We start from the raw sequence: 24974 nt of genomic DNA on the forward strand, positions 1-24974 counted from the left end.
TCATTTTTTGTTCAAACAGGAACTTCTTTTGCTAAGCATAAAAGTTATATTTATTTTGCATGTCTTTGGTGCAGATAGTAAAAAAGGGAAATTAATCTGTAATTAATACTAGGGGACTTAATTTGTTTTAAACTGATCTTTCTCATCTTAAACAGTACATTTTGAAATTATACTCAATACATAAAAAGCTTGTGTGTTTTACTCTCAGCGTACAGGGCTTTCACTGTGTTCATTCGCCCAAGTGGTCTTTTTCGGAAAATACTAAAATCAATACGACGAGTGGACTTTATAGATCTATTGTCTGAGCCCTGAAGGTCATGGGCAAAAATCAACTGCGTACACATATTTATATACATTCAAAGCGCGTGCTCATATTCTTCACGAACGACGCCATTTTGTTTCAAGTTGTTGACCTGCCCGTTCAATCCTATATTCAATGGACAATACACGATAACATGTGATGGAAAGTTGGAGAAGGAGACCGTTAAATATTTATTCAGAGAAAGATTTGTGAACGCCTCATCACTTACTGGATTATGCTCCAAACTGCCATAAAAATATCCACAGAATCAGTCGGAATTCACAGTTAAAAATAATAAACCATGACAGTTAATACCCTTGAATTGATGAAACGCAAAAATTTCCAGTCTTGACTTTTCTCAAAATGAAGTCCTTTTCACTTCATAAGACGTTTAGAAGTACTTGTACTTGGCTCTACGTGTTATTAGTTTAACAAAATACTCAATTTTCATATCAGTTTTAAAACTATAAAACTAGAATGAACATAAAAGAGAAATTGAATCGACCGTGTACATCTATCTAGATCTAGAGAAAACGGCTAAGTGTTGCAGTGTGATTGCGGCGATAGCCACGTCTCCTTTACCGCGGACTTAAAAAAGAATTTTTAATTGCCCTTAAAGATTTTTTGAATGCCCAAGGTACACCAGAATAATATGATTTGAACAGCGTTCTCACCGCGAATACCGCAATCGATTTATCGCCCTTTAAAAAAGCATGTTTAAATATTATATTTTTGAACGTCAGTTAAGGAGCCACAATAGTGTAATGGGTAAGACAGTTTCTTCTCACCCGAACACGCGGAGTTCGAATCTGCCAGTTTGGACTTTTTTCTTTTTCTTTTTAGCCGAAGCTTTTAATAACAAATACAGAACACATTTTAACAATTAGATTTTTTTTTTTTTTTAAAGTGCATCACAAGTGAGTCTTGAAGGCCTTGCCTCTCTTGTTTTTTTATGCAATGATAGACCTTGCAGAACACTGACGGGAGAATACAGACCTGGGAGCGCTTAGGCATGGAATAATGTACATGTTAGCCTTCACTTTATCGGAATCCAATTCTTTCTCGAACTTTACAAGAAAGCGTAGGAAGTCGCCCTTATTTTGATTAAAAACAACAACAACAACAACAAAAAAATTGCCTTTGTCATCAGAGGTTTTCTTCTTTATTTCTTTTTTACGAACGTACATTTTGGAACAAAAAAGAAAAAAAAGAAGACAAAATAAAAGAGAATGGGGGACGATGGCAATGACGATCACGTTAATGATGATCACTCACACACACACACACACACACACACCGCTATCTATTCATACACGAACTAATGGTATTCGCACATGAATTGTGAAGAATGAATGACAGACGGATGCAACTACCTGTTTGGGATCTTCAGGATGCTGCCGGAATTCGGACACATAATCTGGAACACACACATCATATTTGTGTGTGTGTGTGTGTGTGTGTGTGTGTGTGTGTGTGTGTGTGTGTGTGTGTGTGTGAAAGTCAAAGTAAAAATTTTTATTTCAAGATGGTAATTAAATAAGTAATGACTGCTTTTAAAAAATTTTTTTTTTACATCAAGCCATCTAAAACAAAGAAGAAAAAAAGAAAAGAAAAAAGAAAAGTAAAAAAAGAAAAAAAGGAGAAGAAGTGGGGAGACACATAGAACAAAACCACAAAGTACTAGAAATATAGTTACGTGCATACACGAATCGTGCGAAAATGAAATACACATTAACATTTACAACACATTTACAACACATCCCCTTTCGCATACACATACACCCTCTTACAACACCAAAGGCATATACAAAACATTTCACAAATCATGAATTTGGTAACCAATAGATATAGATTTGTATTATTGTTAATCTTTTGAACAGTTAATTAGGTAATTTTTCATATTTTTCTTAAACACATTTTTATTCGTTATATCTTTTAAAACGACTGGAAGGTTATTCCATAAATTTCCACCAGAGTATAGGAAGCTGGATTTATAAAGTTTGTTTCTAGGCCGAGGTATACATAACATATGGTTGTGTCTGTGGCCATTTGTTTTAAAAAATTTCTGTAATCTTTTGGGGAGCATTTCCATATATCACATTATGCATGCAAACAGCCTTGTTGAAGAACAGCCTGTTGTGGAAAGATAATACATTAAGTATTTTATAACCCATATGGGTCAAGGAACTTGACTTCAACAATACTAATTTTAATGCTCTTTTATACATACGATGAATAAATTTTAAGTTTGTATTGCTGCAGTTGTCCCATATGTGTGTGTGTGTGTGTGTGTGTGTGTGTGTGTGTGTGTGTGTGTGTGTGTGTGTTGTGTGTGCATTGTTCGATATATATATATATATATATATATATATAGAGAGAGAGAGAGAGAGAGAGAGAGAGAGAGAGAGAGAGAGAGAGAGAGAGAGAGAGAGAGCTCAACACGCTATCAACAATCCAGAATAAGGTCGCAACGATCTACCATTACCAAAATTGATAAAACCACCACCACCACAACAACGAAGTAAATAAACAAAAATAAAACTAAGTGTCTATGAGGCAAATGCTGACATAAACTGTTTAAGCCTCATTACTTCCGGTTCAGTGGCTTGCGCAAAGTCCCTGTGCACGCACAGACAGACAAAAAGATACACAAAAATATACACTAATACATACATATATATACACACGCGCATCTGTGAGCGTGAGGCAGGGCTTCCCTATCATCACCCTGTTGTCATATCCTGTTGTCCGGAGAATATAATGTAAGAGAAATATGGCCGAGAGAAAGAATACTTACATTCAATATAGATGAAGAAAAATACAGCAAAGACACAACACGTAACAGTTATTCCTTTCGTAACAGTCAGCGGCTTGGAAATCCACCTAAATGCACACACAAAAACATCACTATCATCATTACCATCAGCAGCAACAGCTGCAGAAGTGGAAGAAGTAGTAGTCGTATTAGCAGCAGCAACAAATCACATCAATCAAACCAAAGTAAATCATGGTGCAGTTAGGAAAGCCAATAACAATGGACAGAAGTGACAGCAAGCTTGGGATTCTCCGTTTGTCTATTTCCCATCACAGAATGAAGAAATTCCTTCAGGTCAAGAGAGATTCGGAAGAGCTTATAGTCTGTTGGATTTTTTTTTCCAGAGGTCTTTTAACACAGTGTCGTTTTTTCAAGATATCGCAGTATAAAATTGTTAAGTCCACATTGTGCTGTCCCAGGTTCACTCATTAGTCTGGTTTCTTCTTCAGGTTTGTTCTGACCGTGGGAAAGGTATGGAGGAACCAAGCTCTTTGTGGATTAAAAGAATCTACGAACAATTTTAAATTTTGCTTATAGACAGTTACGGGTGAAATCCGCTTCGACATGCTGCGAATTACACAATACCCACCGCGAGGCACTCGCTAATGGTTCAGTTATTCGGGAGCTACCCTTATTTTATTTTGTGACTGGGAATTTGTGGAATTTTAAAAACAATCGAATATGTTGCTTACTGAATTAAATATATCACATTGAATGTACTCACACAAGTTGATGAACAACCCACCCCCCCCCAAACCGCCTCCCCTCACCCCCCAAAAAACAAAAAACCAACCAACCAACAACAAAAAACAAAACCAAACCAACAACAACAAAACAAAAAACACAGCACTCATTTCAAAAGTAACGGACGAGAACTTATCTATAAAAATAATTTATAACAGAGGGGAGGCCGGTCTGACACTGTACGGACAAGGAGATGGGACGTGTCTTTGTGTGTGTGTGCGCGCGCAAGCGTGCACTGTATACATATATATATATATATATATATATATATATATATGTGTGTGTGTGTGTGTGTGTGTGTGTGTGTGTGTGTGTGTGTGCGCGCGCGCGCGCGCGTGTGTGTGTGTGTGACGACCCCCCTGGGGAAGAGGTCGAGAGCCGTTTTAAAACCTAACACCCCTCCCTATCAACCAGACAGCACAAACACAGAATGCAGATGTTCTACCACACAGAATTTATTCTCTTCCGCTCTCGTTCGCAAGTGCTCTGGCGGAAATTATGTATTAAATAAAATTTTGTTTCTAATTTACGCACGCAACCATACACACAGAGCTTATACTTGGACAAAGAAACAATAAAACACATATACCTTAACTGCAAAAATGACCAGAAGTCGCTCAGAAAATCACCTCACTTCTCTCAGATGTTCAAAAGAGCGTTTTCACACACACACACACACACACACACACACACACGTACACACACACACACACACACACACACACACACACACACACACGTACACACACACACGAAAAAAAAAAAAAAAACCCTCCTTCCCCAAAACCCAGACCAGCACACATATAGTCGTGCTTTAGTGTAGAGTCTTTGCCGAAAAAAAGAGAAAACATTGACACACGGCTCCAGACGAACATCGGCGGACACGTTGCGCAGAAGTCTGACCAAAGGCACGAGCCTTCAATCGAAAGGCCCAGGTGCCAGGATTCCGGATACACTGCCAGGCAAAGGCCCAGGCTGCAAGTCAAAAGGCCCGGAACCTAGGACACCAGTCACGGGACAGGAGGGGACGAAGTCCCAGGACGCCCGTCGAAAGCCTGGGCCCCAGGACACAGGACACCGGCTGGACGGGACGAAGATCTGGGTCACCAGACTAAAGGCCCGGAACCCAGGACACGGTGAGAGCTGCCATGGGTAGCGTACACCAACGACCACCACAAAGACACGACGAAGACACACGGAGAAACACAGAAGTGGCTCCAATGGAGGACAGGCGGCCCTCACTTCAAATGGTGCAAGACGTCGGGGTAGCTACCCCACCAACAACGGAGACGACCCGTAAAGTACGGCAGTCGGGCTGAAAAAGCCTCGAATATTATTGCTGCCCAACAATATTTCACAAACGCTCAGGTGAACTGAGTAACATGCATGTGGTTCGTGCGGAATCCGAGAACTCTACCCGAACTGAAGGATGGGAGGAGGAGGAAAAGTGAAAGGAGAGGGTTGAGAAAAAACGAAGACGGGCCACACGCCCTAACTGTCGTTGAACTTAACAAACCGTCACAACGACTGACAGATAGACAGACACACAAATGACAACTCTCGCCCTGCGCTTCCGCATTCCAAGGCGTCCGCCTGGGTCAAGGACAGTTGTTAATTAAAACCCACAGTCTGACCAGACCATTAATAGGGAGATTTATACAGGGTTTATCTTAAGTCCGCAGTTAGTAAGAATTCGCGAAGCATGTGTACTCCCTAAATTAAGAGTTGAACCTACGGGTACCTGCAGTAATTAAATGAGACGGTAAATACACTCTCCTGACCAATGAGAAACTGTTCGGAAAATCCCGTCCCACTGTACAGGTTTCTTGCCTGATCTCTCCGTTATCAACCACTGCCATGACCAGAGACGTCTGGGGAGGCCGCTCAACATACTGTTTTAGCAGGTTGGCGTGATAAAGTTTTTCTTTGACAACCACCCGAACACAGTAGTCAGCCAGTCCTACGTGTCGGTGGACAGTGTGCGGACCTTGCCATTCCAACTCAAGCTTGTTGTGTTTGGAAGGACGGAGGAGCAGAACCTTGCTACCCTCAGTGAACTCTCGTCGCTTGGCCTTGGCATCAAAGTGCCTCTTGTACCTTCTGGCAGCCTTTCCAAGGTGCCTGAGTGCATGACTCAGCTATCCTGTTTTCAGCTGCTGTCTGAACCTCTGTCCTCTCTGGATGAAGCCGGTGTTCCCTGAGAATTTGCATGGGACCCCGAACAGTCCTGCCATAAAGCAGCTCAAAAGGAGAGTAGCCCGTGCTTTCCTTTGGGACTTCCCTGTATGCAAACACTAAAGCCGGAATCCATCTATCCCACGCTCGCGGCCTTTCGTGTGACAGCCTGTGCAACATAGTTTTCAATGTCGCGTTGAAACGCTCGACAATGGCATTGCACTGGGCATGGAAAGGAGCAGTGGTAAGGCCTCGTAGCAGATAGAAGGCGATAGACCTCCTGCATCACCTGACCGGTGAACTGTGTTCCTCGGTCAGTGACGACCTCGGAAGGAACACCTGTGCGAGTCCACATTTTGAAGAGAGCCTCCGCCACAGATTAAGATGATATGTCTTTGAGCGGGACAGCCTCTGGGTATTTGGTCGCATAATCGACCATGATCAGAATACATCTGCTACCAGACTCGGAAGCAAGAGTTATTGGACCAAAAATATCCACTGCCACTCGGCTGAAGGGTTCAAATATCAGGCATTTTAACTAAAGGCACTCTTGGAACCCGCCCTTTTGGTACAGTTTTTTAACACCTGTCGCGTGAACGAACGAAGCGCTTGATGTCCCCACACATACCTAGCCAAAGGAAATGAGGAAATATTCTCTGTTGCGTCCGCTTAAGCCCCAAATGACCAGACATTGGAGCCACATGGCCCAGGCGTAACACTGTGGAACGCAAAGGTTTTGACACGCAGATCTGGGTCGCCTGGCCTCTGTGATCTTTGAACTGCCGCATCAGCACCCCGTGCTTTTTGAAATAATACACCTCGCCAGAAGGAGTTTTCTGTAATAGCCCTGAACCAGCCCTATCACGTGCCTGATGAAAATCAGGATCGTCATTTTGCTGGCGTTGTAAATCTTCCCGTGACACATGGATCTGCATATCCTTGACGGGCAGATAAGGCAAGGGTTTGACATTTGCTGCAGCCTGGGCTCGAGTTTGAACAGCGCCAACAAGGCTGGAATCAGCATAGACGGGCACGACAATTGAAGAGCCATCCCCTCTCCAAGCACAATTCCCGATGAGAACCTCCTCAACAGGAGACTCCATGACAGCCACGTCCAAAACACCCTGTACAGACTGGTGATGGGCAGAACTGAGGAACACCTTGACTCTGCCAACACGACACGAACTGTGGCCCCGGTAGACCTGTCAGGTCTTATGAGTCGCCTGGCTACAACAATCAACTGGGCTCCTGTGTCGCGTAAAGCTTGAACTATGTGGCCTTTGACGGAGCGAGGCGTGTACTGTTTCGAAGCACATGGCGCACAAAGCGTTTGGGTCATTCTGCTAGCACCCTGCACAGGTGAGGCGTGCTGAGCGATGAGCGAGATCCTTATGGGTTGCCGGTGTACCGTCCCAAATCGCCCCCACCCCGTCCGTAGGTCCCCCTTCAGTGTCCTAAACAGTCCCCCGGGAGACATTTTAGGAACCTGAAACGTCCCCCGGGGGACGTTCTGGGACGTCTCCCCCACGCTGTTTCGGTCCCCCCCCCCCCCGCCCCCTATGTTTCGGCTTTGGGCGCGCCCGCGCGCATGTGTGTGTGTGTGTGTGTGTGTGTGTGTGTGTGTGTCTGTGTATTTGTGTGTGCGTGTGTGTCTGTGTCTCTGTCTCTGTGTATTTGTGTCTGTGTCTGTGACTATGTGTGTCTGTGTGTGTGAGTGTCTGTGTGTATCTGTGTGTGTGTGTCTGTGTGTATAAAGAATAATACTAACATAATGATTAAGGCAGGAATAGCTTGTTTTTAAAGAATAAGATCTGGCACCCATACTGAACATTCTCACAATATGGGCCTTTAGTTTATCAGACTGCAGTATCCAGCATAGCAAAAGATCGAATGATGGAGAAAAATAGGTATAATGCATCAGAGTAAAACAAAAGTCAATACAGTTTTATTCAAAGCAAAAAATAAATCATATTATTTTTGCCATAAAAACAAACTATTATACATGTCTGTATCTTATGTAAAGAAAAACATGCCAGTGTTACTCTCAGTCGTCCATAAGCAACACTTTTTGCAAAGCTGGAGCTAATGAGGAAAGAAAGTACCTGAAGGAATGTGTGTGTGTGTGTGTGTGTGTGTGTGTGTGTGTGTCTGTGTGTGTGAAACTTTTGTATGGTGGTCAGTTGTGGTTAGTGATGGTCAGCAATGATCAGCAGTCGCCAATAGTGGCGAGTTAAGTCAGATTCTATCAAGAAGTCCCAATACTCAATAACTCTCACAAAACAATACACTCTGGACAGTCAGTGGTCAGTTGTGGTCAGTTAGTAGTCAAAAACTACCAAGGCAGCAGAATAAAACACAAACGTGCAAAACAAACAAACAAACAAACAAAAAATCGCGATCTGACCACTTTTGCGAGGTGTCAGCGTGGTCAGTAATGGCCAACAATGATCAACAGAAAGCAATGGTCAGCTAATGGTCAAATTCTGCCAAAAATTGAATAACCATCACAAAGTAGTGCAATTTAAACACAGTGGTCAGCAGTTGTCAACAGTGGTCAGGAAGCGGTCATGAAAACCGATCAAGACATCACAATGCAAAAACGGTGACAAAGAATGCAGTCTGAACACTTTGGGGTTGTGGCCAACAGTGGTCATAGACCTGGGGAAACACTGACCTGAAGGAACATTGACTGGTGGAGCAAAAGACCTGCAAAATATAGATTTTGGAGAAAGTGTAGCTGAGGGAACATAGAGATGACTTACACTTTCCCCTCCTCACTGTTTCTGATGCACTAGACATCTGTTTACTTACTTATCCATTCATTCTTTCATTCATTCCCTTCCGCCATATATTACTAGAGAGGAGCTTAAATACAGTTTATTACAGTAGATCTTTGCATCCGTAAATTTGTGGCGGACGGGAGGAGAGGTGGGAGAATAGGTCAATAAAGGCTACCCTGAACAACACACCTCCCTGACCCCCCACCCCCACAGATGGGATTTTTTCGTAAATTTAAGCAAATATATAAATCTAAGTGACCCATGGTTCGTTTTCAGTTGATCGGACTCGCGCGTCGATCCCTATTCTCAAACGGTTTGGATTTCTTTTATTTAAATTAAAATGCAGCGAACTTTATGCTTTAGAGAACCCGTTTGAAAACACGATTCAAAGCCATATTTTTCTTCACGTCGCGCGTATGTATGTGAATCTGAATTTGATATATTCAAAAACGGAAAAGCTCTTCAGTCTGTATTCTCCGTTTTTATACCCTGTAGTAAAGAGGCTTTGAGAAGAGAGTGACTTATCACAGCGCCTAATTCAGGCACATGCTTCCTAACTGTGGTTGACTGAAGTCAAGTCCGCAGTTGTCAAAGTGCCCATCGTGACAGAAGGTGAACTTTACAATGCTCGTGTTGTTGCAAACCGTATGTGAAGAATTATATCAAACTTTTTTCTTTTTTTTTTTTTTTTGGGGGGGGGGGGGGGGGGGGGTGTTCTGGTACAGACTTTTCAAGGAAAGTTGGGGAGGGGGGGGGGGACCGAGCCAGCAATAGGGGGACGTCCCAGAACGTCCACCGGGGGACGTTTCAGGTCACTGAAGTGACTCCTGGGGGACGATTTAGGACACTGACAAGTCCCTCCGGAGACGATTTGGGACACTAACATGCCCCCCCCCCTCCCCCCGGGGACCTACGGGAGGGGGTGGGGGGCGATTTGAGACGTTACACCGGCATTCTTTAACCAAGTGATCTGGTTTCCCGCAGTTGAAGCAGGAAGGGATTCTTGTGAAGTCTCTTCCCTTCATATTATTATTTGGGGCTGAATTCCCTGACCCATGTGGTGGTCCCTCCCCCTTTTTCTCCGCGCCTGGATTGAAACTGCGGTCGAAAGCTTTACTATCTTTTGTGGAAGCTCGAACTTCAGCATCAGCCATATGACCTGCTCTCCGAGCATTAACAATTTTGGTAGTGATATGGGCAACGCCCTCGACTTTATTGGGTTCCTCACGCCGAACTTCAGTGACAAGATCGAGATTGAGTGTGGTTAAGAACTGCTTCTGAAGAACCCGGTCTTTTACGTCATCTGCATTAGATTCATCACGTCCAGCGGCCACACACCACCGGGAAAAACAAACCCTCAGCCCGCCCAGAAACTGAACGAACGTCTCTTCCGCTAATTTACGCATTGAACGGAACCGTTTGCGATAGGAATCTGCATCAAGACGGAATTCATGAAGCAGAGCTACTTTTAAAATGTCATAACCATGCAGTTATTCTGGTTGTAACCGTAGGCAAGCATCTCTAGCCCGACCTTGCAAAAGGGCTACCAGGCGGGCTGCCCAGGAGCTACGCTTCCACTTAAAATCATCCCTCGGGAGTCACTTTAGTGCCCGGGGGACGTTGGGACGTTGGGACGCCCCCCCCCCCCCCCCCACCCATGCTTGCTCGGTTCCCCCCCCCCCCCCCAACCCCCTCCCAACTTTCCTCGAAAATTCATCCCAAAACGCCCCCCACCCCCACCCCACCCCACCAAACAAAAGTTTGAAACACTCCTTCCACATACGGTTTGCAACAATAGGTTGTGTGTGTGTGTGTGTGTGTGTGTTTGTGCATGCATACATGTGTGTATGTATATGAGTTGTGTTTAGTTTAACGTCTTTTCACTGTTTAGTGATTTTAGATGAGGAAAAGAGGGGGTGGGGGAAGGGGGGGGGGGGACCGCCGGGGGGGTGGGTGGGGGTATGTGTGCATGGGAGATGAGGCGTGGGGTACTTGAGAAGAGGTGGTGGAATGACTGTAGCGAGTAGTAGAAAACGAAGTGAATTATAACTGAGTTAATCATCCATATAACAGTGAAAAGCATGCTTATCATAACAAAAACAAGAGAGGCAAGGCCTTCAAGACTCACTTGTGATACACTTTAAAAAAAAATCCAAGCTTTTTATGTATTGAGTATAATTTCAAAATGTAATGTTTAAGATGAGAAAGATCAGTTTAAAGCAAATTAAGTCTCCTAGCATTAATTACAGAGTAATTTCCCTTTTTTTTTTTACTATCTGCACCAAAACGTTTGCAAAATAAATAAAACTTCCATGCTTTCCTGTTTGAACAAAAAAATTATAATAGTGACTGCTCTTGTTGTTGGGTCAGAATATCAGATCAAAGTGCCAAGTTTAGAGAATACAAAAAATATAAATATAACAGTAAATGCAATGTGCATATAATTAGGCTTCTTTTTTTTTCCCTTTTTTCTTTTTTTTTGTGCCCATCCCAGAGGTGCAATATTGTTTTAAACAAGATGACTGGAAAAAACTGAATTTTTCCTATTTTTATGCGTAATTTGGTGTCAACTGACAAAGTATTTGCAGAGAAAATGTCAATGTTAAAGTTTACCACGGACACACAGACACACACCACACACACACAGACAACCGAACACCGGGTTAAAACATAGACTCACTTTGTTTACACAAGTGAGTCAAAAACGTGACCAGTCAAAGGTAGATACCAACTGGACTGTGAATCAAACATTCAGAAAAAAATTGAAGTTATGAATAATTATTCAAAACATCTTCTATGGACAAATATGTGTTTGATGGTAACTGGTCGGCTAGTTTTTGAAAGAACGTTGTCTTGTTTTTGAACACTGGACAAGTGTTTGGTAGACATTGACTTCTTTTCGGCACAGACTCTGCATATTTTTTTTGCAAAATTTAGTTCGAATGGCATTCAAACGGAATCGATGAATTCAGCTTCTAACTGGTCTTGACTGGGAGACAGATAAATCATTTAAGAAAGCCTTGGGGTTACTTAGTTTAGCTGTCTTCACACAGTAACGGTAATACTGGCAGTCTAAATCTTCTAGCCTATGTTTATGTCGATCACTTGACACTATTTCAAATAGACCTATAACACTCTTGTAGGTCTAATGGAATCTTGAGGAGGATTGAGCTTCGCTGTTTCGCGCTGACTTTCTGGCAGCCTGATCTGCCTTTTCATTTGCAAAAATTCCACAGTGAGGAGGCACCTAAATGAAAGTTACGTTGATGTCTTTGATTGATAATTGTTGTACAATGTGTTTTATTTCAATAATCATATCAAGGCGTGATTTTTGTTTGCTGATCTAAATGCATTCAACGCTGATTTTGAATCTACGCAAAGTAGGATTCGACCATCCTTTTTATGAAAATCTAGAATGCAGATTAAAGCCATAATTATGGCAACGAGCTTAGCAGAAAAGATAGAAAGATGTTTGCCCAGGTGTTGCATTTTCTCATAGTTCAATTGCGGATTTACAAAAGCTGCTCCCGCTCTGCCATCATGAAGAATTGAACCATCTGTATAGATTTTTTTTAGATAATTTCTATATTCATTTTCTATATTAGAGCATAAGGAACTCTTTAGTATATTCGGTGAATCGTTTTTTTTTGCAGATCTGTGTAGTCCATATCTAAGTTGGGTTTTCTGAGTTCCCAGGATGGTATGGTTGAGAATGACTGTTTAACAGCAATATCTTTAAAATCAACTTCTGAATCGATGATATCTTCAGTAAATGTATTGATAGGCTTTAGAGACTGGATTGTTCTTGCCCTTTTTACAAAATCTTTGTCTTATTTTAAATGTATTTATTTGTATGTGGATGGGTGTCAATCTAAAAAAAAAAAGTCAATCCCACAAAGAGCACAGAATTACATACTTCTTTTGGGGGGGTACCCGTTATGCCGCCGTCCCGCTATGCCGCCGACCCGCTATGCCGCTATCCCGCTTTATTCCCTTTCGCTTTTCATCACATGCGCGTGAAAAGTGATATATGACAGTAGCAGTTTTCACAAATGACGTATATTATGATGTAAACACTGAATGACACTGAAACTCGCCATTTAGAGGCGGGCTCGTGCAAATGCAAACTAAATGATAAAAAATATGTATTCAGGACAAATGTAATACTTTCAATTTTCTACATTTATAATGAGAAACAAAACCAATAACAAGCAAAAAGAAAAACGTGTGCTAGAAACGAATTTTAAAGGAAAGTTTCTTGTACAGATCATTTCTCCACTAGTATCTATAGCCCAAAACAAGGAAATGGCGGAAACAATCTTCCAATGTACTGCAAATGTAAAATGCCCTGGTACCGAAAGGGAATAAAATCATATTACCGCAGACCCATTGTCAAACAATCTCTCTCTCTCTCACACACACATACACACACACACAGACACATACCCAATCACACTCAAAAAGAAATAAAAGATCATAACAACCAATGTTTGTCCCAAACAAACTTTTTTGTGACAAAAGACAATCCGTAAACGGGTCGGCACAACGGGTCGGCGGCACAACGGGTCGGCGGCATAACGATACGCTCCCCTTCTTTTGTATCAGTCTGGTCTTGAATACCTTGGTAACTATATGTTTGAAAATGATCCAGCTTTGTCGACTGAAAAAACATGTATGATGTTGTTTAATTCAGGTGGTAACCCATGTAGCACACCCATTTTTAAATTACTTGGTTACGTCATTGATTATAAACAGGTGGTGAGGTTTTTAGGTGTTTATCTTATTTCAAAGCTGCCATGGAACATTCACTGTGATTACATCTTAACAAAGGCAAGGAAAAGTATCAATTTTATGAAAACTATAAGCCGCTTACCCTGGGGAATGGATACAAAAACAGCTTACCCTGGGGAATGGATACAAAAACACCGATTCATCTTTCCATGGCCCTTATAAGATCTAAGATAGCCTATGCACAAGAAATATTTTTCAGTGCACCTAAATATCTATTACAAAAGTTTCAAAGTGTAGACTGTAAGGCTATCAAAAATGCCCTCGGAGTGCCCTCTCATGCATCCAACCAGGAAACATACAAAACAGCCGGAATTCTTCCCTTAAATGAGCATCGCGAGTTAGCAACAGCAAAATTCGCTGTGAGATACACTTCAATGGCAAAAAATTTCATTGCTGATGAACTGACAGTAAGATCTGACATTGATTTTCCTAAAAGAGCTAAAGCCATTTCGTCACAAGAAACAGTTGCAACTTACGTTTCTAACTTGTTAAAAGAATCTGATGTTAACATAGAAGAGCTAGCTGCAAAACCACATCATACTCCTGTACCTTTCTTGGAAATGTTAAAAGCAGATTTTGATATCAGTTATTCTGAAACAAAAAAGGAAGAAAACATCAATATCACGACAAGTACTGCCAGAATTCATATAGCAGAAAACTATCAGAATCGTCTCCATATATTTACAGATGGATCTGTTCTTGATGACAAAAATGCTGGTGCGGCTTTTTATATTCCTGCCTTTTGAAAAATCTTACTTTATTGGGAAACATCTTTCTATCTTCACGGCTGAGCTAATTGCTATTATACAAGCTCTGAACTACTTAGTAAGCCATCAAATAGTTTTCTAGAAAATAACATTCTTTGTTGATTCCAAATCAGTACTTTATGCTCTAGAATTATGTAGCCTTGAAACAAGACCTGACTTAGTTATTGAGGCAAATCATTTGGTACATTGTTTGAGGATTAAAGGGACTGAGGTCAGTTTTTGTTGGGTGCCTTCTCATGTGGGCATTCATGGCAATTAAACTGCTGAATAAGCAGCTAAAGGAGGAGCACAAGATTCAGAAAAAAATCAACAAAAATACATGTCCGTCTTTACTTAAAAGAGGCATACACTTTGTTAGAAAAATCAGCGTGGGGTCGATTTCATAACCGATGGAAGGAAAAGTTTTTAAAACATAAAGGGACATTATTCCCCGAGAATATTATGAAAGAAAAGAATCCATCAGCTTGGGCTATCTTAGATCTTATAAGGGCCATGGAAAGATGAATCAATGCTTTTGTATCCATTCCCCGGGTTAAGAGGCTTATAATTTTCATAGAATTGATACTTTTCCTTGCCTTTGTTAAGATGTAATCAAAGTGAATGTTCCATGGCAGCTTTGAAATAAGATAAACACCTAAAAACTTCACCACCTGCTTATAGTCAATGACGTAACCAAGTAATTTAAAAATGGGTGTGCTACATGGGTTACCACCTGAATTAAACAACATAATACATGTTTTTTCAGTCGACAAAGCTAGATCATTTTCAAACATATAGTTACTACCAAGGTTATCAAGATCAGGTTGATACAAAAGAAGTATGTAATTCTGTGCTCTTTGTGGGGTTGACTTTTTTTTAGATTGACACCCATCCACTACATATATCATCAGCATACTGTATCAAAACTACACGATTTGACAATGCCTTGGGAGATTCCGAATAAGAATATATTAAAGAGACTAGGGGCTATAACTGAGTCCTGTGGAATTCCCATGTCAAGTTTATGTGGCAAAGAATAATGTGTTCCCACCCTTGTTTGAATAAGTCTATTCATTAGAATAGAATGTATATGGGTGCGCGTACGCATGTGTACGTGTGTGCAAAATTGTGTATGTGTGTGTGTGTAATGTGCACTTGTGCACATGACACAGTATGCGTGCGTCATGTGTGTGTGCACGTGAGCGAGTGAGGCTATGCTTGTGTCATGATTCATGTGACAGTATTTCTCCGCGCGCGAGCGCGAATGTGTCTGTATAGGCTACCAGCCTTTCACCAACGCGTAGCAGGGTAAAACTATCAGACACGTGTGTGCGTTCCTGTGTGTAAGACCCGTTCTTCCAACTCATGACTATCCAGACACGTGCACACACACACACACACACGCACACACACACTGTTACATAAAAGGTGGAAAGCTGGTGGAGTGACCCCGCGCAATGTAGAAATACAGCCAAGTGAAAACGAAGAGAGTGGCGATAGAGAAATACATGTTTGGACGTCCACATGAGAGACAGACTGTACGCACGTTTGAACAAAATATAATGATATGCATGCACTTGATAAGAGTGAATCTTTGGTGAACCGGCAACAGATCCCAGATCTAAACAACTTAACACAAACTGCAGTCATGAAGTGTACTGCAACGTCATCGGCTCACTTCGATTTCAGCTCTCTCTCTCTCTCTCTCTCTCGCACACACACACAGTATTGTGTCAAAATGCTTCAAGGTTTTTGTTGGGTACCCACCCATACGTGCATGTTTGTTTGTGTGTGTGTGTGTGTGTGTGTGTGTGTGTGTGTGTGTGTGTGTGTGTGTGTGTGTGTGTGTGTGTCTATTACGTGTGCTTTCTGGAATCCCTGTTATAAATTGTGGCAATAATCTGATCAATGCTGCAATGGGACTAGTCCGCTCAATTATATCATATGGTCAGGAAATCTATTTCACTGCTTCAAACTCTGATCTTCATAAACTGACAAGTATTGATTCCTTAGCTTTTAAGATTGCACTTGGTTTACCGCGATGGGCTTCAATCGACAAAACATACAAAGAAGCTGGTGTTTTGCCATTACCTGAACACAGGAAATTATGTGCCTGTAACTACATGGTAAGGGCTAGAGCTGTTCCAAATTCGGTTGTCTCTGAAATTGATGAAGAAACGTACATCTGTAGAGAAATTCGTAACAAAGCTGTATACACGTCCTTGTTCGATTTTACTAAGTCAGTCTTTGAGAGTTGCAGTCTGCCTCTTTCCCAGATTGCGAAAATTCCGCATTGTTTTCATCCGCCTTGGCTGACTGAGCAAGCAAATATTATTTTTACATATGGACGATTAAAAAAGAGTGACAGTCCACTCATTATTGCCTCTCGGGCCAAAGAACTAATTAATACACGTTTCAAATATTACCTCCGTGTTTTCACAGATGGATCAATTAGTAGTAACTCTGAAGTTGGAGCCGCTTTTGTAATCCCCGAGCTTAACATTAAAAAGAGATTCCACTTAACTAAAGGTTGCTCAATTTTTACTGCTGAATTGTTTGCAATTCTGATGGCTTTCACCTATTTTAGTGATATGCCTCTTGTGCCTGCAAAAATCATTATACTATCTGATTCAAAATCAGCACTGATGGCTTTAAATAATCAATCTTCATCTGAACGAGCAGATATTATGTACGAAATTTTGTATTTAATCCACCAGTTAATTATGCGAGGCTCCGACATTTCACTCTTGTGGGTTCCTGGACATTCTAATCTTCGTGGCAACGAAATGGCCGATTTTTGTGCCAAGGAAGCGGCATCGAACAATTCAGATTCAATCAATCACAATATTCCTATTTCTGTTTCTGAAGCCTGTACTATTCTCTCAACATATATCTGGAATTTCAGACAGACACAGTTCTTAGAAAACTCAAAAAAGAAGCTCTGGTGGGATCTCTCTCTTCCAGCAAGAAAAGGCACTAACCCCCCAGGATCAATTTCCACAAGAAACTTGACACACAGGCTAAGACCTAATGCATGGTTATGCAGATTTTTGAAACCGTCACCACTATGTATTTGTGGTAAGACCCTTGACATCCCACATTTTTTGCTCGAATGTCCAGATACACATTTACATTTCAAACCCCTTCATGATATGATTACATCCTTTAATCTTCCATTAGTCATGTCCAGCGTTTTTCACCCTAGCAAAGAAAATGGTTGGTCTCTGACAAAAACCGCAGTTGACCTAATTAAAAGCCATCCAACTGGTCGGTTTTTCTAATTTGTTTCATCCCCTTTCTGTTGCAGAGGTTCCCCTCTGTTTTATTTAATCCAAAGTAGTGTTTCGTTTTGGGTGATAGCGTCAGATTTACTTGTAGAGCAAAGTTCCCATTATTCTAATTAGTGGAACTGTTCGACCCTAACATGTAATATGTCGTCTTGATTACATTACGAAACCTTAATTTGATGAGAAAGAGTGAGAGACAGTGTGAATGTGTGTGTGTGTGTATGTGTGTGTGTGTGTGTGTGTGTGTGTGTGTGTGTGTGTGTGTGAGTGAGTGGGCAGGGGAATGAGGTAGGGGAATTATAATGGGCATTTGTGTGCATGCATGGATGTATGTAGAGAGAGGGTGGGGGAGAAACGTATGTGAGTATGTCGGTGCGTTAGAATATTTTTTGGAGATAATGATATAAATGAAATTTGGTACCTTGATTTGTTAAATATGTTGTTGTTTTTTTTGTTTTGTTTTTGTTTTTTTTGTTTTGTTTTTTTAAATCATACCTTCCTCAAATCAGAATTTCCTTGTGTTGCTCAGTTAATATTTTATTCAAATGGTTGCGAAAATGTCAGTACAACAAACAGTTAATCTGACAATAAATGGTTTCAGTCAGTGTGTGTGCGCGCGCGTGTGTGTTTGTGTCAGCGCGAGCGCGCGCGCGCGTGTGTGTGTTTCACAGTGGTCTCGACACGTTTCATGTAGAGATCGCCTTCTGTCATGATCGGCATTTTGACAGCTACTGACTTGACTTCAATGAACTGCTACGGATAGGAAACATGTGTTCGAATTCGGCGCTCTGAGAAGTCGCCATATTCTCAAAAAGCCGCTTTAACTCTCTCCATACGAACGGCGACAGAGACGACGTTAACAGCGTTTCACCCCAATTACCATCATCAAAATATTGCAAGCGGAAGGCTCTTATACTGAAGAGGTGAATGTTGACAAAGAATACCACAATTCTGACGACGGAAACTAAAGGTTGGGTCATTCAGACACCCACAGGACATCCGAGGGGTATGTGTAGAGGAGAAGAGAGGACTGGCCGTACTGAGTGAGTTAATACAGGGGTATATAAACGGATGATAGGCCTACGGAATGAAGAGCTTTTCCGTTTTTTAATGTATTAAATTCAGATTCAGGTTCATGCGCGAAACTTGAAGAAAATTATAGCGTTAAGTCGTGTTTCCAAACGGATTCTCTAAATAATAAAGTTCGCCGTATTTTGAATTAAATATAAAATTAAAAAGATTAAAAATCAAACCCGTTTGAGAATACAGATCGACGCGCTAGTCCGATCAGCGGAAAACGAACCAATCACAAATACACGTACCTCTTGATTTTCACAACGAATTCGCATGGATCTTGGGATCGACCCTTGGGCTTCGCAGATTTATATATTTCCGAAAATTTACGGGAAAAATCTCATCTAGGTGAGGTCCGGAGCCGGAGGGGCGGGGGGCCTTGTTCTAGGCTAGCCTTTATTGACCCATCCTCCCACCTCTCCCTCTCCCGTCCACCACAAATTTACAGGTGCAAAGAAAAGGCGGGGTAGTCTTTCTGTAATAGCCTGCATTGAAGCTCCTCTCCGGTGATATATGGTGGAAAGGAATGGATGAAAGAATAAATAGATAAGTAAATAAACAGAAAAGTCTAGTGTATCGGAGACAATGAGGAGGGAAATCTATAGGTCATCTCTGTGTTCCCCCAGCTCTATGTTCCCCCAAATTTACATTTTGTCTTTGCTCCACAACCCCAAAGTGTTCAGATTGCGTTATTTGTCACGTTTTTGCATTGTGATGTCTTGATGAGTTTTCATTACCACCGTTAACAACTGCTGTTCAAATTGCACTACTTTGTGATGATTATACAATTCTTGGCAGAATTTGATAATTCGCTGACAATTACTGTCTGCTAATAATTGTTGACCATTATTGACCATGCTGACCACCTCGCAAAAGTGGTCAGATTGCGTGTTTCTTGTGTGTGTTCGTTTTTGTTGTTGTTGTTCCTTTCTGGTTTTTTTTGTTGTTGTTGTTGTTGTTGTTGTTTTTTTTTGGGGGGGGGAGGGGGGAGGGGAGGGGAATAAGTGGGGGGGGGGTTGTGCACATTTGTGTTTTAGTATGACACATTGGCAGTTTCTGACTGCTAACTGACCACTGTTGACCACAACTGACCACTGACTGTTCAGAGTGTATCATTCTGTGACAGTTACTGCGTACTGGGACTTCTTGGCAGAATTTGACTTTACTCGCCACTATCGACCACTGCTGACCATTACTAACCACACTTGACCACCATACAAAAGTTTACAGAATGTGGGCATTTTGACATTTCTTTACTTGGTTTGACGATTCATTGACCAGTTCTGACAACGAGTCAAAAGTATGCAGCCTGCGTCATGTTTGCATCTGTTATGCATTTTACGTTCTTTCTTATGCAACATTTATATTTTTTCATATGCTTTGATCGCTTACCACTGCTGACCGGCCACTACTGACCACTACCCAAAAGTATATGATGAAACAGGTGTAGACCTGGGGAAACTTAAACTTACTGGAATATAGAACAGAGGAATCACAGATATGGTGATAATAGACATTCTCCCGGAATCTCTACAATGAGGCTGATAGGCATGCGGATAATCAGGGTTAGGGTAGTAACTGTTATGGGTGTGTGGGCGGAGGAAGGTGGGAGACAGTGAAAGGACAAGTAAAGCACAAAGGGTGGACGAATAATGGGTTGGAAGGCTGGTGGCTAGGAACCTTTGGAGTGGGAAGATGAGGGGGAACGGTGTGGAGGGGAAGGGCTGTTTTACAGTTTTAAAGGACCAATATTCGCAGAAACCCGCCTTTGAAGAAATATGTTTAAAAAAAAACTAATAAAAAGAGCTTCTCGGTGTTCTTAGAAACAAAAACTAATAAAAAGAGCTTCTCGGTCTTCTTAGAAACAAACAAGACAAAAAATGCATTTCCCTTGAGAAGAAAACTGCTGATTTTGAACACACACACACACACACACACACACACACACACACACACACACACGCACACACACACACATACACACACACACACACACACACACACACACACACACAAGTCCCCTGGTGGATCTACTGAAGTTGGGGGGGGACGATTTGGGACGTTACACTGGGACCCAGAACACAGCGAGAGCTGCCACGGGTAGTGTACACCAACGACCACCACAAAGACACGACGGCGAAGACACACGGAGAAACACAGAAGTGGCTCCAATGGAGGACAGGTGGCCCTCACTTCAGATGATGCCAAGATGTCGGGGTAGCTACCCCACCAACAACGGAGACAACCCGTAAAGTACGGCAGTCGGGCTGCAAAAGCCTCGAATATTGTTGCTGCCCAACAATATTTCACGCACGCTCAGATAAACTGAGTTACATGCACGTGGTTCGTGCGCAGTCCGAGAATTCTACCCGAACTGAAGGATGGGAGGAGGAGGAAAAGTGAATAGAGAGGGTGGAGAAAAATCGAAGACAGGCCACACGCCCTGTCGTCACAAGTTGTGACAGTGTGTGTGTGTGTGTGTGTGTGTGTTCTGTACCATGTCTGTTGCTGCCGGACCTAGGGGTATTATGTCAAAGTTTCTTCAGAACGGACTGTTGGGCTGTTCCAAATACAATAGACTGAGCAACACACTAGACGCCACGTTCTTGGCATCAGAGATCTTTTCCCACCCCTCTTGCGGCCAATTAGTGGCAGATCTGTGCGTGTGTGTATGTGTGTGTTTGTGGGTCTGTGTGTTTGTGTGCGTGTGTGCGTGCGCGAGGGTGTAAGTGTACACAAGTGTCAGAAGATGAGGTATGTGTGTGTGTGTGTGTGTGCATGCCTGCACTGTGGGTGCAACGGAATATTGGAAGGTGCAGGTGTGCATATATATATATATTTTATATATATATATATATATATATATATATATATGTGGGGGGTTGTGGGTGAGGGATATGGGCGTATGTGTGTGTGCTTGTACAAGTAAGTGTGTGTGTGTGTGTGTGTGTGTGTGTGTATGTGTATGTGTGTGCGTGTGTGTGTGTGTGTGTGTGTGTGTGTGTGTGTGTCGTGGAAGCTGCGATACGTAGCCTAGAAATGAGTGTGTGGAGGAGGGGGGTCGGGGGGGCGGGGGTGTGCAGGGTAATGTGTGTGTGTGTGTGTGTGTGTGTGTTTTGGGGCTCATGTACGTTTATGTGTATTTGATTGTGCTTCCATATCTGTGAAACTGCATGTTTTTTGCATATCTGTTATGCATATGTGTGCGTATGTGTGAATGTGTGTCTGCATGTTTTACATTTATTTGCTTATTTATCATCATTGTTGTCTTATTTATTTATCTATTTTATTTTATTTATGTATTTATGTACTTATTTTTATTTATTTGTTTATTTTGTTTGTTTTTGGGGTGTGTTTTTTTGTGCGCTTACAGTTGACTTCATCAAACTTTTGCGCCTTTTAGATATTTTCATTATTTTTAGTAGTTCTCTTTTATGTATTTATCAATTATTTATTTATTTATTTACTTATTTCTTTTTATTTTATTCATTTATTTAATTAATCAATTATTTATTTTTTTTATTTGTTTGTTTTGTTTTGTTTTGTTATTTTATTTTATTTTTTATTTTTATTTTATTTTATTTATTTATTTATTTTTATTTATTCATTTATTTTATTTCATTTTATTTATTCTCAAGGCCTGACTAAGCGCGTTGGGTTACGCTGCTGGTCAGGCATCTGCTTGGCAGATGTGGTGAAGCGTATATGGATTTGTCCGAACGCAGTGAGCCTCCTTGAGCAACTGATACTGATACTGATCCTGTCAAATGCAGTCTAGTCTACTGAAGGCGCTGGCAGCAGCAAGTCAGGCAACAACCGCAGTGGAAATTCCCCAACCATATAACGTGTGACGATCTACTTAAGATTGGGATCTGCGGTGTCGATTACACGGCTCTTGGCCCTGGTCATCTCATCATCGCATTGGATTACACTGGTGTTGCCCGCCGTTTCTTTCCTCGACCTCATAGTGTCTTGTCACCTGTTAGTGACTCAGACGTTTCCTCTGTTGATGTTTCTGATAATTCTGTTGTTTCCTCATCGTATACACCTTGTATCCCTAGTGTTCCAGTTACAATTGTCAATGGAAATAACTGTTCACAATTATGTATCTTCTCTGATAAGGTAACAAACAGTTCACTTTCATGTAATGGAGTGCCACGGACACAATACCGTCAGTTAACATTGTTGTCCTTCAATGTGTACGTCTTACGATCGCGTCTGCAGTACATGGAGTTTACAGATTACATACAGCAGTTTGATATTATTGTGTTCTTGGAAACAAAGACTGATGATGTGGATAATTTGTTTGTATCATGTTGTCTTGAAAAATTGGGTTAAGGTATTGAGCTTTTTAACTGGACCTGTCTTTCTAACTGTCGTTCGGGCGGAATAGGTACTGCAGTGGAATGCAGTATATATGATGATATACATATTTTACCTGACACAGGTGGTTGTGTTGCATGGGTTTTGTTTAAAAAATCTATAACGAGATACAAAAAAGACTGGTTGGTTAGGTGGTGTTTATATTCAACCCGAGGGCTCACATTACAGCAAATTAGAAAATTAAATATTTTATCTAACAGATAAATATGACGATTGTTATATACTTCTGATGGGTGATTGTTACATACTTCTGATGGGTGACTTTAATGCATATACAAAATGTCTTCATGATTATATAGATTTAAATCGATTTGATATCTTCTTTCTTGATGACATGCTTCAAGAATTCTGTGAAGATTTTTTCAACCTCGTCAAAAAAATCACAAGACAGACAAAGACAGAACAACTGCGGTTATCGTTTACTGGATATGTGTAAAACATTATCGCTATTTATATTCAATGGCAGGATAGGGTGTGATGCTGATGTTGGAATGTGCACAAGTAATGGTAGTCATATGGTTGACTATATGATTGGGTCATCATTTTTGATGGAGCAAGTGCTGGACTTTAAAGTTGATTTTTTTATGCAGTTTTTCTTCTGATGGTCATTGCCCTTTGTGTTTGACAATTGGAATGGGAATCAGGGAGAATGATGTATGCGTTGATCTTTTAGATGAAGCAAAATCGAAAACGACTCATATTTGTATTACTGATCAACCGTGTTGTACTGAATCTCTTTTGGATTGTAATCACACTGAAAAAAAAGGGATAATGAGAAATATACTCTGTACCAAGAACATTTAGCAAAATATGACATTGATGCTCTGAACAATTTGTCGGATAAGGACAATGTTTCTGTTAATGACATGAACAAGTACATTTGTTCTGTTCTTGTTGATTCAGCAAAGGACACATTTGGTGTAGTTCGTAAAAAAATAACAAAACTTTTAGCAAGGTCAGTAAACGTTTTCATAAACCATGGTTTGATGGTACCTGCAAGGCAAAACGGGCAAACTACTTTAAAGTAAAAAAGTCAGACACTAAACTTAACCGACAATTCTTTGCTTTTAATAGCAAAGAATATAATAATGTTTTGAGGAAATCAGAGAGAGAGAAGCAGAACATTATATATATATATATATATATATATATATATATATATATATATATATATATATATATATATTTAAAACATCTTGCTATAGCGCATATTCTTGAAGCTCTATGCGCAGAGAGCTCCGTGGGCTTAAGAAACGTGAACCAAGGGAGAACTGGAGAAAGGTGATAGGAAGAAAGACTTCAAATTGTCCAATTAGTCTTGAAGAGCTGTTCAATCACTTCCAGTCTCATAATATTAACGTTGATAAAGATGTAATGAATCCAGTACAAGAAGAAGCTACTGACTTGAATTGATGTCGATAATTCTTAAATCCCCTACTCCAGAGGAAGAAGTTCAGAAAGCTGTAAACAAACTGAAAAACAGTAAAGCTGCTGATTCTGTTAGAAATGAATATATAAACAAATTGTGTCCCTTCGTTGACTAAATGCTTCTGTAAGCTGTTCAACAAAGTTTTCGATGACGGCACAGTGCCAGAAGAGTGGGTTGTCGGGCTAATTTTGCCACTTTATAAGGGAAACGGCGACAAAAATATTTCAACAATTACAGAGGCATTACCTTGTTAAGCTGTGCTGGGAAATTGGTGACAAAAATATTTCAACAATTACAGAAGCATAACCTTGTTAAGCTGTACAGGGAAATTGGTGACAAAAATATTTCAACAATTACACTGGCATAACCTTGTTAAGCTGTAATGGGAAATTGTTCATATCAATTTTGAATGACAGACTGTGAAGCTTTATTGACAACGATAATTTACT

At 41.0% G+C, this 24974-nt stretch overlaps 1 protein-coding gene across 1 annotated transcript in view; it reads right to left on the minus strand.

The window, feature by feature from the left end:
• Window positions 1-24974, minus strand: part of LOC143298898 (uncharacterized) — a 58618-nt gene that overhangs the window by 28014 nt on the left and 5630 nt on the right. The window contains exons 2-3 of the mRNA XM_076611918.1: window positions 3099-3184; window positions 1675-1718 (exon numbers count right to left, since the gene is read on the minus strand). Coding sequence (XP_076468033.1) covers window positions 1675-1718; window positions 3099-3184 — 130 coding nt within the window. The remainder of the gene's footprint in view (window positions 1-1674; window positions 1719-3098; window positions 3185-24974) is intronic.

The sequence above is a fragment of the Babylonia areolata genome, chromosome 24, assembly GCF_041734735.1.
Source record: "Babylonia areolata isolate BAREFJ2019XMU chromosome 24, ASM4173473v1, whole genome shotgun sequence".
Taxonomy (NCBI): domain Eukaryota; kingdom Metazoa; phylum Mollusca; class Gastropoda; order Neogastropoda; family Buccinidae; genus Babylonia; species Babylonia areolata.